The sequence below is a fragment of the Myotis lucifugus genome, unplaced genomic scaffold (assembly GCF_000147115.1).
Source record: "Myotis lucifugus unplaced genomic scaffold, Myoluc2.0 scaffold_37, whole genome shotgun sequence".
Taxonomy (NCBI): Eukaryota; Metazoa; Chordata; class Mammalia; order Chiroptera; family Vespertilionidae; genus Myotis; species Myotis lucifugus.
This window is the reverse complement of record NW_005871085.1, coordinates 8,074,680-8,088,465: the sequence shown is the minus strand read 5'-3', so window position 1 is coordinate 8,088,465 and position 13,786 is coordinate 8,074,680. Positions and strand designations below refer to the sequence as shown.

The 13,786-nt window shown below is 36.7% G+C and overlaps 1 protein-coding gene across 12 annotated transcripts in view; it reads left to right on the top strand.

Annotated features, from left to right (window-relative positions):
• NDC1 (NDC1 transmembrane nucleoporin) overlaps positions 1–13,226 on the top strand; it is a 51,007-nt gene extending 37,781 nt beyond the window's left edge. For 7 of the 12 annotated variants that reach the window (XM_023752788.1, XM_023752785.1, XM_014454617.2 and 4 more), the window contains 2 exons: positions 6,691–6,851; positions 10,738–13,226. In XM_023752788.1, coding sequence (XP_023608556.1) covers positions 6,691–6,851; positions 10,738–10,801 — 225 coding nt within the window. In that variant the 3' untranslated portion in view covers positions 10,802–13,226. Of the gene's footprint in view, positions 1–82; positions 577–4,244; positions 4,269–6,690; positions 6,852–10,737 lie in introns of those variants that run through there. The other 5 variants (XM_023752790.1, XM_014454619.2, XM_023752787.1 and 2 more) reach the window with 4 other exon arrangements.
• The last annotated feature ends 560 nt before the right edge of the window (positions 13,227–13,786 follow it).

The window sequence follows — 13,786 nt, the reverse complement described above, 5'->3', positions numbered from 1 at the left end:
GGTGCATAGTTTTAAATTAATAGATTTTTTAAGTTCTAAACTTAAAGACAGAGAAATAAACTGTATACTTCTTTCTTTCCAGTAGGGCCTTTCCTGACTTCATCTTGGATTATATGTTTTATACCGCCTAGTAATATTAGTTGTATGTCAGATGAGAGATATAAACACTGAGTGCTAGAGACATTTAGAGGTAGGTAGGGGCTGGTGTGTGCGGTAGGTTTTCTGGAGGAGGTGATATTGAACTACGCTTGAAGGATAACAATTGGTGCATCTTTTGGTCTTGGGAGGCAATTTAAGATATGAAAACATGTTTCATTGTTCCTTTCTTAATCTCAGTTCATTTTACCTCTAAGTCTTACCCATCAAAACTAGTGATTTTTCTTTTTTGCTTTGAGTCCTCTTTGTGCCCATTTTCTCATGTGTGTTACTTGAGACATGTACGTACACATGAATAATTTCATTATTTGTCCTCTTCTCCTAGTTACCTTTCTCTAAAGAAATAATTTCCTAGTGTTTCCCCACAACTTTTAATATTTGGCTTGTCTAACCGCACAATTGGGTAACAATGATTTGGGCGTATTTTTGGTACTCGTGTAATTTGTTTCTCGTCAGTCTGGCTGTGTAGTTTGAAATAAAGTGACAATAACAGCACAATGTTTTATATTATTTTTGATCCTCATAACTGTCTTGTGAAATAATGGAGATGGAGATATTTAGCTCTTCTTTACAGACGAGGGAGACTCGATGGTGCAGTGACTTTTCTTACACGCACGTCTTGTAGGTGGTAGAGCTGGGACCTGACCCCCAAGCTGATTGCAGGACATTAGCAATGTAGTAGACCCCAGGGAAAGCTGCAGATCCATATTCCTTATTCTCGTTGTGGGCTTTTTATTTTCGCCTGAGGTTCTCTTCAGAGAGATGGTTCTACCTCTGGAACCATGGCTTTCAAACTTTTTGAACCATGACCTGCAGTATGTTTACATTAGACTCAGATGTGTATGTGTGTGTAACAGAAATAAAAGATTCTTAGAACAGTGCTTACCTTTACTATGTGCATTGCATTCTGATGTTTTCCATTCTATTTCATGTTTTAAAATGCTGGTTAAAACTGAATTTATTTCATAAGGTTCACACTGCCCTAGAGATAGTCTGTACCCAAGTTACTTTCTTCTCACTTCCCCACCATAAGTATTTCTAATTCTTCCTCATAGTTGATTATGGGTAGGTATGACAAGGAAAGCAATGTGCTCATTTGATTGTAGTTATTCATACCTTGGTTAGGAAGGTAGGAATTACAGATTTGTCAAGCGGTCAGGTCCTGTTTACTTTGAAACAGGAGTTGGAAAGGAGAGTAGAAGGAGGCAGAGATAGATTTTTGAGAGTTGAAAGGAGTAAAAGGAACAAAGAACAGGTCCAGTAATTTGGTACTTGACTTCTGAGGGTAAAAACCGTTCCTTGTGTGAGGCTTATGGCATCTCATCTCTCCTAGGCCACATCACAGTCAGCCTTTTTATCATACGTGGCAGTCATCAGATTTTGCAAACTACCTTACAGTCTTTCCTTTTCCACCCCATATCCTGAGATTGATTAAAGTGAGTAATTCAGTGTCCATATGGATGGATATTTGTTCCACACCTTGGCACCACAGTTATTTGACTTCCTTCTCTTTGTTACTCTTTCATATACCCTTGAGTCTCATCCATGGCGTTACCTGGGCCTCATTATCCCCTGAATTCGCCACCTCCAAAGCTTAAAAACTTTAGGATTCTGTCTTCTAAGCCAGAATTCTTAAATGTTTTTGTTCCAAAAGATTCCTTTGAGAGTCTGATGAAGCCCCTGGACCTCAGAATAATGTTCTTAAATGCATAAAATAAAGTACTTAGGGTTAGAAAGGAAATCAATTATATTTGAAATATAATTATGAAAGGATTAAATTTCTACTATAATGTGTGCTTTTTAATCAATGCATTAAATAACAGGACCTATCAGTAAGTCTAATAGCTATTTTCATTTCGAAATAATGATAAGATGAATGGTATTTCAAAATAACTGCAATAGTGGTATGATATGAAGATATTGGTGATTTCTGTTGGTGACAAAGTCACAGGAACTACTAATGATGTTTTGATTTGTTGCTTACAATCATAATTGAAAGACATGCTAAATTTTAATTAGAATTTCATGAAGATAAATATGCAGTTTTTTTAAATTAAAATTTTCCTTATCATTTTTTAATCCTCACTTGAGGTCATGCTTATTAATTTCAGAGAGGGGAAAAGAGAGAGAGGAAGATAGAAACATCAATGTGAGAAACATCGATCAGTTGCCTTCCTGTACATGCCCCCTACCTAGGTATGTGCCTTGACTGGGAATGGGACCCTCAACCTTTCAGTGTACAGGACAATGCTCCAACCAACTGAACCACATTGGCTAGGGTTAAATATACAGTTTTATCCTAAACTTCATGCCCCTGAATTTTACCTATAGATCTGAGGGCTCATGTAAGGGCCCTTGCTCCAAGCACAGCCCTCTCATATCCTTGCTTCTTCTGTATACTTTGTCCTCACCAGTGTTTTCACTTCCTTAGACCTTATGTCTGTCACAATCATTTTATTACTAATTCTTTCAACTCCCTGTCCCCATGTTCTTCAGTTGTACCCATGTGGCAAAACCCTAAGGGATCAATCTCATATTCACTAGCCATCAATTCTCTTTGCCCATCCCTCCTGCATTGGCCTTACTGCAGGCCTGTGGCATTCCTGACCTGAATTATTACTGTGGCCTCTTGCCCCTACTAACTCTTAACAGAGATTCTTCATTCGGACTCCAGCCACTCTCCTATTCTTCCCATGAGCCCTCTGCTGTAGTAACCACCATGGACTATTCAGTTTTTCCTCCCAAATATGTTTTCTTAACTTTACTCTAACTCTATACCTGATGTCTTTAAATCTTTGATGTCTTTTCTTTCCTTTGCCTAGAACACATTTTTCTCCTTTTGTCTGGCTCTGCTCTGTATCCCCATCTTAGTACTTTATTATACTGCATTTTAATTGTCCATTTACTTTCATTGTCTTTATTGGAGTAGAGGCAGGGACCTTGTCTCAGCAGCATCTGACTGGTACTTGGCTGTCATCATCATCTAGTATTATTATTATTCTGTAGCAGTGGTTCTCAACCAGGGGCAGTTTTATTCCCCAGAAGACAGCCGTTCATGTCCAGAGACATTTTGATTGCCACAACTAGAGAAGTGCTACTGTCATCCATTGTGTAGAGGCAACGATGCTGCTAAACAGGAGCAGTCCCCATAATAAAGAGTTACCCAGTCCAAAATGTCAGCAGTCCTCGGGGTGAGAAATTCAGCTCTCTAGATATTGTTTAATCTCACAGCTAATTAAGCACTCAGTTCTCCTACCATGGAGCACGTTTCCAATAACAAGGTCTGCTCTTCTCCTTAGCATTTGTTTGGGATTCTGGCTTTAGTAGAGTAAACTTCCGTTTCCACTAGGTTATAAGTATACAGGGACTTTCAAGGCTCTGCACAGTGGACATTTGTTAATGACCCTGGTAGGTAAATATTCAGGAAAGAGCAACTGGACTGTTCTCTTTATTTGGCATTTACTAGTAAATGAGCAGAAAGTATCTGTTTTCATAGTATAACCCCTCTTTAGACTTCTATTAGGGCCAAAGTAAGGCCTTCATGGAATTTTTCACTTTTCCTAAAGAGTATATTGTTCAATAGTATATTATACTCACTGCTTACCAGTACTCTTTAACTAGATATTTGAGATCCCATTTTTATGATCTGAGTCTTTAGGTTAGGAACCATGTGCAGTGCATAAAATGAGGCTCAATAGATACTTGTTTAATCTCACAGCTAATTAAGTACTTCAGTTCTCCTAACCATGGAGCACATCATTAAATATTGTAAGCCAGTGTTTCTTAGATTTAAGTTAGTCATATACTGCCTTCATAATTTTAGTCATTTAGATAAATCAGAAGATGAATGCATAGAGACAGATACCAGCACTCCTGCCCACCTCTGTTCAATAGAAATATAATGCAATACACATATGTAACTTTACACTTCTTAGTAGTTACATTAAAAAATACAGATAAAGTTTATTTTAATTAACTCAGTATATCTAAAATATTATCATTTTGTCATGTAATCTATATAAAATAACATTTTATACATGTTTTTTATAGTAAGTGTTCAAAATCTGCTGTGTATTTTTTACTTACAGAATAACTGAATTCAGACCAGCCACATTTCAAGTACTTAAGAGCTACATATGTCTTAGTGGTCACCATATTGGACAGAACAGCTATAGACTTTAATGATGATGATGAAATGGGTCATACATGAGGAATTTCAGATTAAATCTTCAGATGATAATATTCTAGATATATTTTCCAAAACTCAAGAATTGATGACAGAAGAATATATTTTTAAGGAGAAAAAGGAAATATATGTGATATTCTCATCTAGTAAGTCATTCAACAGGAAGGACTTTATCCCACAATGTAAATAAGAGCCTGAATCAACCCATTTTGCTAAAAGTATATGTGACAGTATATTCCTTCATCTTCTGTGATATATGTGCACCGAAATTTACTTTATACAATTCATAGTGGATAAATGCTGAAAGTAAACAAAGGTGTATACAAAGATGATCGGAAAGCATAGATAATGGCAAAATGGAAAAAGTCACTGATTAATCTTTTGAATTTGTCTTTATAAGCCTAATAATGAAATTATTTTGCAATTATGGTGCAAAGAAAATGGTTGAACTCTCTTCAACAAAATTATAAGCTGTCAAAAGTTTTTAAAAATATTGTATATGATGGTACAAATGCAAGAGAAAGAACCAGAAGTAGTGATAAGCTAGAACCTACTGGAGGTATATTTTCATTTTGAAATCAGTATTACAAGCTGGATATGTTCCAGGCTTATGCATGATAGCTAATGAGTTGCAGTCAAAGGACATTGTCCATTTCAAATGTATATGTCTTCAAAACATGGAAAATGTTTATGTCTTTATTTAAATGTTTATGAAATTATTTTACATTATCCTGTCATTCTTCTCTAAATTGTAAAATGACTTTAAACTAAAAGGGTCCATTGGACCAAGGTAGTAAATGATGAGGACTATTTTTATCGCTATGCTGAAAGTTAATCAGAAGGTTTATAAGAAGATTGGAAAGAAAATAATTTTTCCATTATGATTCAATGTTATTTAATGTTGCTTAAGTATATCACTGAATACCACCTCCCATGCTGCCTAAAATTATCTCAAGTATGTCCCAGTCTTGAGAAATGCTCTTATAATACATGATTGGACTTAAAGTTATTATGGCAGACTGAACACACATATCAAATCTTGTTCCTTCCCCCAAACTCTGCTAAACTTCAGTAAAAGAACTTTTAAAAAGACATCCTATATAATAAAAGCATAATATGCGAATCGACTGAACAGCAGAACGACTGGCTGAGGGTCAGGGCAGGCGGCCCAGCCAGCCAAGGCACGTGCCAGTGGGCAGAGGGAGGTGATGGGAGCGGTGGTGGAGGGGCGATGGGGGGGGCAGTGCTGTCCCCTGATCGGCCACCTGGTTGCCTCCTGCAGAGTGAGACCAGACTGCGGCTTAGGCCCGCTCCCCATTTTTACTGATTTCAGAGAGGGAGAAAGAAAGAGAAACGATGAGAGAGAATAATCAATTGGTTGCTGCCTGCATGTCTCCACTGGGGATCGAGCCCACAAACTGAGCATGTGCCCTGACTGGGAATCAAACCAAGACTTCCTGGTTCTAAGGTTGACACAACCACTGAGCCACATTGGTTAGGCTAGTTATATCATTTTAAAATGATATTATTTACCTTTGGCCTGTAAAAATATACTTAAATTACTCTGTCAACTATAAGTAAAATCTGTTTTACTTTTTTTGTTAATCCTCACCCAAGGTTATTTTTGTATTGACTTTTAGAGTGAAAGGGATGGGGAGAGAGAGAGACATTGATGTGAGAGAGACACATCAATTGGTTGCCTCTTGCAACCGGGGATCAAACCTGCAACCCACATACATGCCCTTGACTGGGAATCCAACCTGCGACCCTTTGCTATCAGACCCAAAGGCTGATACTTGAACCATTGAGCCCCACCCGCCAGGGCAGATGTGTTCACTTTTGAATTCTTTCTCCCCCAATCTATTCTTACTCATAGATGCTTTATCATCTATAATTATAAAGGAAGATAATATAGTTTAGTAAGTAACTTTTATTTTGTAAAGTATCAAGTTTTGGCTGTTTTTTTTTGCTGAGTTAATAAAGACTCTAAACGACACACATAAGCAGAGTAGGATATCTGTGTTTCACTTCCCAGCTTTGCATTTTCAAGGGTGTTGTGAAGGACATTTTTTCTTGTTGTTTTTTTTTTTGGAGGAAAGGTCATTTTTTTTCAAGGGGTTGTGAAGTATAGCTTTTTCTTTTTTTTTTTTTTTTTTTAAGAGGAAAGGACTATTTTCCAGGTAACTTACTGAAGTGGCTGAACCTCTACTGCATTGTTTTTCAAAAAGTTTGTGATCCAAAATAAATAAAGTATGTATCTGTCTGTCTAACTGAAGTAGTCTCCTTAATCCTTTGGACTCAGTCGACCTTGGTAGTCTGCTGTAATGTGTTTTCTTTCTTTGATCTAGGCAGTTGACAAGTACTTCAAGCTTCCTCATGCTTCCAGTAAACCACCTCGGATTTCAGGAACCCTTGTGGACACTTCCTATAAAACATTAAGATTCGCATTTAGAGCATCACTAAAAACTGCCATCTATCGAATAACTACTACATTTGGTGAACATCTGAAGTAAGTTTACCTGTTTTGATCCCTGATGGTAGTCCATTTTCAAGGGTTTTCCTGAGAAATAGGTTTGAAGTTTATAAAGGCTTGCACGTTGGAAGTGTTTTTTTTTTGGGACCTTCATGATTCCTACTGGGAATTAACAGCTTGAATTTAGACTTCATATTTTATAAAATTTGGCCTATCGTATAAACTTTGGGGCCTTCTTTCAAATGGACAAAAAGGAATAGAAAGTTATAAAAGCAGCAAGTATAATTACATACTGTTTTTTTTAAATCAGGAAAACATCTTTCAGGGAGGGAAAAAAGGCAAAAAAATAATTCTGTTATTGCATCTTGGTCAGCAAACTAAGATGTGGGTGAGCAGAGTATTCCATAAATGAGTCCTTAGTGCTTTGTGAATCATGCTGGAAAAACAGTGACAGATCACACCTTCAGACACGGAGCCAGAAAGAAAACCACAAATGCCAAGCCTGTTTATATTTAGTTTCATTGATGTTTCTTGCTTTCTTAGGAAATAATTTAAGTAGGCAGGATAAGGGTTACTAATTCACTGACTAAACTATGTTTTCTCATAATCATAAATGAACTTTAGAAGACGAGAGATTACTCTGTGTTTTCTGTATGCAATCAGTTAATAGTTTCGGACTTCCTAAACTTTATTCACCTGCTTTTAGAAAGAGTAGTATTTTTTTAAAAATGTTAATGTTTTAATTTCATTTAAAATTTTTAAAAATATATTTTTATTGACTTCAGAGAGGAAGGGAAAAGGGGAGAGAGAGATAGAAACATCAGTGATGAGAGAGAATCATTGACTGGCTGCCTCCTGCACGCCCCACACTGGGGATCAAGCCCAGAACCGGAGCGTATGCCTTTGACCGAAATGGAACCTGGGACCTCTCAGTCCACAAGCCGACACTCTATCCACTGAGCCAAACCGGCCAGGGCGAAACAGTAGTATGTTTTGTTTCACTTCCATAAAACTAGGCAGCAACAATAGCAGGTTTTATGGAACACACTGGTTTTGAATGGGAGTACAAAAGAGCTATAGATAATCCTCTATTCTTAAGATTTGTTTAAAAAGAAACAAAATCTATTATTGGTACCTTCTACATCTGATATCCAATATGATAGCCAAGTATGGCTATATAAATTAATGAAATAAAATTTAAATTCCAGTTTTTCAGTCATACTGGTCTCATTTCAAGTCCTCTGTAGTAGCTAGTACTAGGCTACTGTATTGGATAGCTTTGATACAAAATATATTCATCACTGCTGAAAGTACTGCTGGACAGTGCTGTCCCAGGTAATACACTTAGTACTTAAAATGTATATATTTTTTTCATTTACTCTTCTCAAAGAGCCTGTGAGGTGTAGATATTATTATAACAGATATGGAAACTGAAGCTCAAAAAGCTTAAGAACTTGCTTAGTAGCACAATCCAGTGAGTGTTAGAACATGAACCTGAAATCAGCTCTTTCTTGCTTTTAAAATTCGACCTTCTGCCCTAGCTGGTTTGGCTCAGTGGATAGAACGTCAGCCTGTGGACTGAAGGATCCCGGGTTCATTAAGGGCACATGCCGGGGTTGCCAGCTCCATCCCCCAGTGGGGGACGTTCAGGAGGCAGCCAATGATTCTCATCATTGATGTTTCTCTCTCCTCCCTTCTTTGAAATCAATTAAAAAAATAATAATAATTGCCGGGACCGGTTTGGCTCAGTGGATAGAGCGTCGGCCTGCGGATTGAGGGGTCCCAGGTTCGATTCCGGTCAAGGGCATGTACCTTGGTTGCGGGCACATCCCCAGTAGGGGGTATGCAGGAGGCAGCTGATCGATGTTTCTCTCTCATCAATGTTTCTAGCTCTCTATCTCTCTCCCTTCCTCTCTGTAAAAAATCAATAAAAAAATATTAAAAAAAAAAAAATAATAATAATAGCCCTAGCGTTGGCCTGTGGACTGAGGGTCCCAGGTTTGATTCTGGTCAGGGGCACATGCCGGGGTTGCGGGCTCGATCCCCAGTAGGGGGCGTGCAGGAGGCAGCCAACCAATGATTCCCTCTCATTATTGTTGTTTCTCTCTCTCTCCCTCTCCCTTCCTCTCTGAAATCAAGAAAAATATATTTTGAAAAAATTCAACTTTCTGTGTACACCATTAGACTGCCTCTGAGATGTAAACTGCCATGCAGAATACTCTTAGAAAACACCCAATGAATGTAGAGAATGAAGTAGGTGATAGTGCAAAAAACAGGAAGAAGGGGAAAATAGATATTTCTTGGAAAAGAAAGGGAGATAGATGACTGATAAAAAATTATGAGAATGAAGTTCTGCCTCAGTTTCTTTTCTCTGAGAAGAGCCAAATTTTTTATATGTGCATTAAAATTGATGAGGTCAGTAGAGACTATTTTGTACAAATATAGGACAGAATGATATGGTGGGAAAAGTGTAGAGATATATTTAGATTTATGTCTGGTTATCATTGACTATCTGTGGTTGTGGGCAAGTTGCCTAATGATTTAAGTAACTTGCTCAAGATTTTGCAGGTAAGTAAGTTGCAGAGCCAGAATTCAGACTCAAAACTTTCTGACTTGCGAGTTCTATCTATAGTGTCTATAATCTTAACCAGTAAGTTGTGCTGTCTCCTCTAACCTTTGAACCTTTCTGCTACAGTTACCTTCCCATGAAAGGGTTATGTTATTCATCCCACTTTGTTCCACTTGTTGCTAATAGATATACAATGGGAGCTTACATATATAAAGCCCATACTTGTACATTATATGTTGCTTGGAAATCTATTATTATTGTATAATACCTAATTTATTCATTATCCACAGCTCCACCTCTGAGAACCAGGTTTAAATTTGATTTACTGGTTTTCTAACTTATAACACGTTAAAATTTGAGGGGAAGAGACAGATATTAGAGTCGCGAGTACTAACAGTAGTAGGAGCGAGTGCAGTGCCTGCTAGCAGAGAGAAGATTCATGAAAAAAGCTGCAGACTTGGTGTTTGAGAGAGTTCAGAGCCATTTAGTTGGAGACAGCCTCACTAGCACCTAGGTGGGAATTTGCACAAAAATACTTGAAATGGTTCTATTAGAAGCAGCAACATGGTTTAAGAAAGCAGAGATGTGTATGTATGAGGACTTTTAGAATGATGTGTAGCAAAAATGTTTTTAGCAAGATTCTTTGGCACTTTCAAAAGTGGTGACCTTCAATTACTGGAATTTTATTATTGAGTAGTGATATATTACTATTAAACATCTAGAAAATTAGAATCTTCCATTGTATTCACTTTTTGCCTGGAAGTTTTTACTAGTTTCAGTATATTTGCCCTACTTTTGTCAAGGTAATGTATGTTTGTGGGGGTGAAGGTTGGGAGAGAACTCAATTTCCTCATCCAAGACAGAATTTATTTTCAAAGGGAAAAGTAAATCTAAACCAAAGCTGTTACCTTTGAAAACGATTAGTGGAGTCTATTATGTTTTAACCAAACATTTTAGTTTAAAGGATTTTATATTAAAGGCAATTCAAATACTCCACAACTCAAAGATAATGTTGGAGTCTGGTTTAAATAAAATAATAAAATCCAGAAAATCTGTAAGGCCTGGAACTCTGCACAGCAGGTTCCATAGCAGAGCAGGTTAAAATCGATGCCTTCACTTGTCAGTCTTAATTTGCTTTGGTCTTTTAAAAGGTGGAAGCATGCCATTACTGAATGCAAGCCCTCCTCATTAGATTAAGGAGAGTTTTCATCCAACTTTTTCAGAAGTACTAAATAAGTGAAGATTTCTCTTCGTTTTTAATTGTTTTGAAAAATATTGACTCTGTGCTCTGTGGTTCACTTAATATGCTTAATGTAAAATAAAGCTTATGCTTTGAATTTATGTTTCATTTAGTGCTGTGCAAGCATCTGCAGAACATCAGAAAAGACTTCAACAGTTCTTGGAGTTCAAAGAATAGTTAAGTAATATAAACTGTGTTCATTACACTGCTGATACAACTACAGATGGGACAGTAAATGTTCAGCATTCTTGGATCAGAAGAAAATGGACTAATTAGATGCTTCCTTTGTCGTGGTGGTTGCTTTGAAAACTATACTTTAATGGGAGAAATCATGGAAAGAAATTCTCAACAGAATAACTGAAAACGGCCTTTTCTGTACCAGTTGCTTGTGTGTGTGGTATAATAAAATCTTTATTCAATTTCACAGTTACATCTATGGCAGTAGAAATGTCTCCAGCTTATAAAGCTTAATAATAATTAGGATTTTTTTAGAATTTACTTTTGAGAGGAGTAGAGCCAGTTCAGAAGGTAAAATAGGTTGACTTGACCCAGTCTTCCTTCCTAGTCATTCTGAGAGTTTAACTCTTGTAAACTTGAAATACATAAACTTTTTTAGAGTCATTTCTGTTTACTAAAGGATTAAAATGGTAACATTGGAGAAAAGTTCACAGAAAATATATTGTCTAAAGGACATATTTTGTCTATCTGTTAGGTTATGTTTTTGTTTCCAGAGACAAATTAAATTTGCATGATTGTCAAAAAAAAGTCTCAATTTACAGATGCTAACTCTATATAAAGGAATGTGGAAAAATTCAGTTCTTAAGTTACAAGATTAAACATTCACATTTGGTTTTTAAAAGACAGTCGACTGACATCTATGAATTTGTTTTGTATCATGCTAGTAAACAATTAAGTACATGACTATTTTCCCAACTAATTTTACTTTCTTTTTCTGGAACAAAACATTAAGTGATTGTAGAGTTCTTCAAGTGAGAGAAAAAGTTTTGCAAGAAAAACCAGGAGACTTTTCCCCTTTTTACCACTCTTCATCTTCATTAGATGAAATTATTTTGTGAAGCTTTTTGGCCTCAGAGGGAGCAGTCTTCCCTGTGTTAACTGGCTAATTAAAATATATTAGGAAAATCTTTACAGCCAGAAACAACTTAGTCATCAAATAGCAAGTGAGACCAAGACGTCAGAGGGATTACTTGGGAGCATGTTGTATGTCCCAAAAGTGAACAAGGTAATTTTATTTGCTCAGTTTCTTTGGAGATGAAAGATTAGAAATCCTACTAGTAGATATCCACTGGACTAGCTTTGGACTGAAATGCTTCCTTGTAATTTTTTTCCTGTTATTTTTCTCCTCCAGTGTCCCAAAATGTTTTCTTTAGTCAACACAGTATTGTATATGAGTCTTTATTAATATGGCATATATGTCTACAATTTGTCTGATTACTTGATGTACTATATCTTTATTCCTTCTATTTGTTGCCCCTTCAGCCAGCACATGCCAAATTATAAATGAATCCTACTGACCTTTAAAGTGTCTTTATGAGACAGTTCCCCAATTGTCTAGTGTGTGGAGGATTTAGGCTATTGCCATTGCTTTTTCTTTTCACCCCTGAAGAGGAGTTGATCGCTTTTGAATGTGAAAGTTGAATTTTGAAAGTGGTAGTTACTTACAGATGGCCAGAAAATTGTGGCTAGGTTGACTGAGAACTGTTGAATTTTATGTTTTAAAGCCACTGAGCTTTTTATATTCCATTCTCTGTGCTGAGGCATTTTGGGAGAAAAGGACTCTGGTTTCTGCTTCCATTAAAGAATTGTAGTATTTAACCCATTTGATTCCTGAGACTGATGATGGGATGATTCCTTTAAACTGTTGGATAAAATGTCTGGCTAAGTGTAGATTTTTGCCAGATACTTGGGGCAAAGGTGTATTTGATGAGCAGTGTAAAAACTTTTGAGGTATTCATTCCAAATTCTCTCCAAAAAGAATGTGCTTTGTACAAAATATAGGTCACATAAAGTTTTCTTGATGGGGTCTGGAAACTGTCCCCCCAAATCTGGATTGCATTTAGTTGGTAGGGAGTCAGTTCCTTTTCCTCTTTGTGTGTCGATAATCTCCATACCATCTGTTGGGGTAGGGTGTGGCTCAGTCACCTGTTATTAAAAAGCTCCTCTGGCTCCTCCTGTGTACAAGAGGAGAGAAGCGTTTCCTTTGATGAAGTCACAGCTTGGTTATGAGCCCACTGGTGCTCTAACACTGGCCTGAAGATTAGAGTGTTTTTTAAAAGCTTTACTCTGACTGTCGGTATAAAACATGATTCTTTCTGCTCTTGTAATGTTTGCTTGACCCTTATGGAAGCTATAAACCCACAGAACTTCTTTCCCGGAGAACCGCGAAACTGTCCTAGAATAAACATCGCACCATTCAGTGGACATGGATGAGCTTCAGTTTGTTACTTTGCTGGATTTGTTCTTGGTAATTGTTTTGTATGTCTTCCTGTAAATATGGTAATCTGTTTATATACTTTTGTATATCACTGACCTTGAATTGGGTAGAAAAATAAATTGACATTTTAAAAAATGGGACAATTAATTGAAATGTGTATATACAGGGTCAATTATTTAATTTCTGGTGTGTATTTCCTTAGCCATTTCATTTACATCTCCACTGTTGTTGCTTATAAAACCTGAAAAGGTTTAACTTCTTGAGAAATCAGCCTTTGTCCTTAACCAGACTAATTTGGTGGGTGATCAGTATTTAATGGTAACTCTAAGGAGCCTGAATTTTATTTTATTTTATTATTTTTAAATTTTTAATTATTATTTTTAAAAAATCTTTATTGCTGAAAAGGAGCCTGAATTTTAAAAGTCTCTTTTCTTCATTGTCTTGGCTTCCTTTCTTCCAAAACTAAACAAAAGAGGCAGGTGCTGAAAGCCATCTTTTAATAGAGGTTTCTTTCCTTGCCAGAATAGTGTTTCTGAACGGATCATATTTCCCCAGGCTAACAGTTATGTCTGTCAACTTTACCTAAATTAGTTTGAACTTCACCTCAAGGTAGTTGAGGTGCTATACTAGCCCTGAAATCCCTCTTTTGCTCTCCCAACTCAGTCATCTTTCTTTAAAGCCAAGTAGCTTATAACAAAGATGGCTTT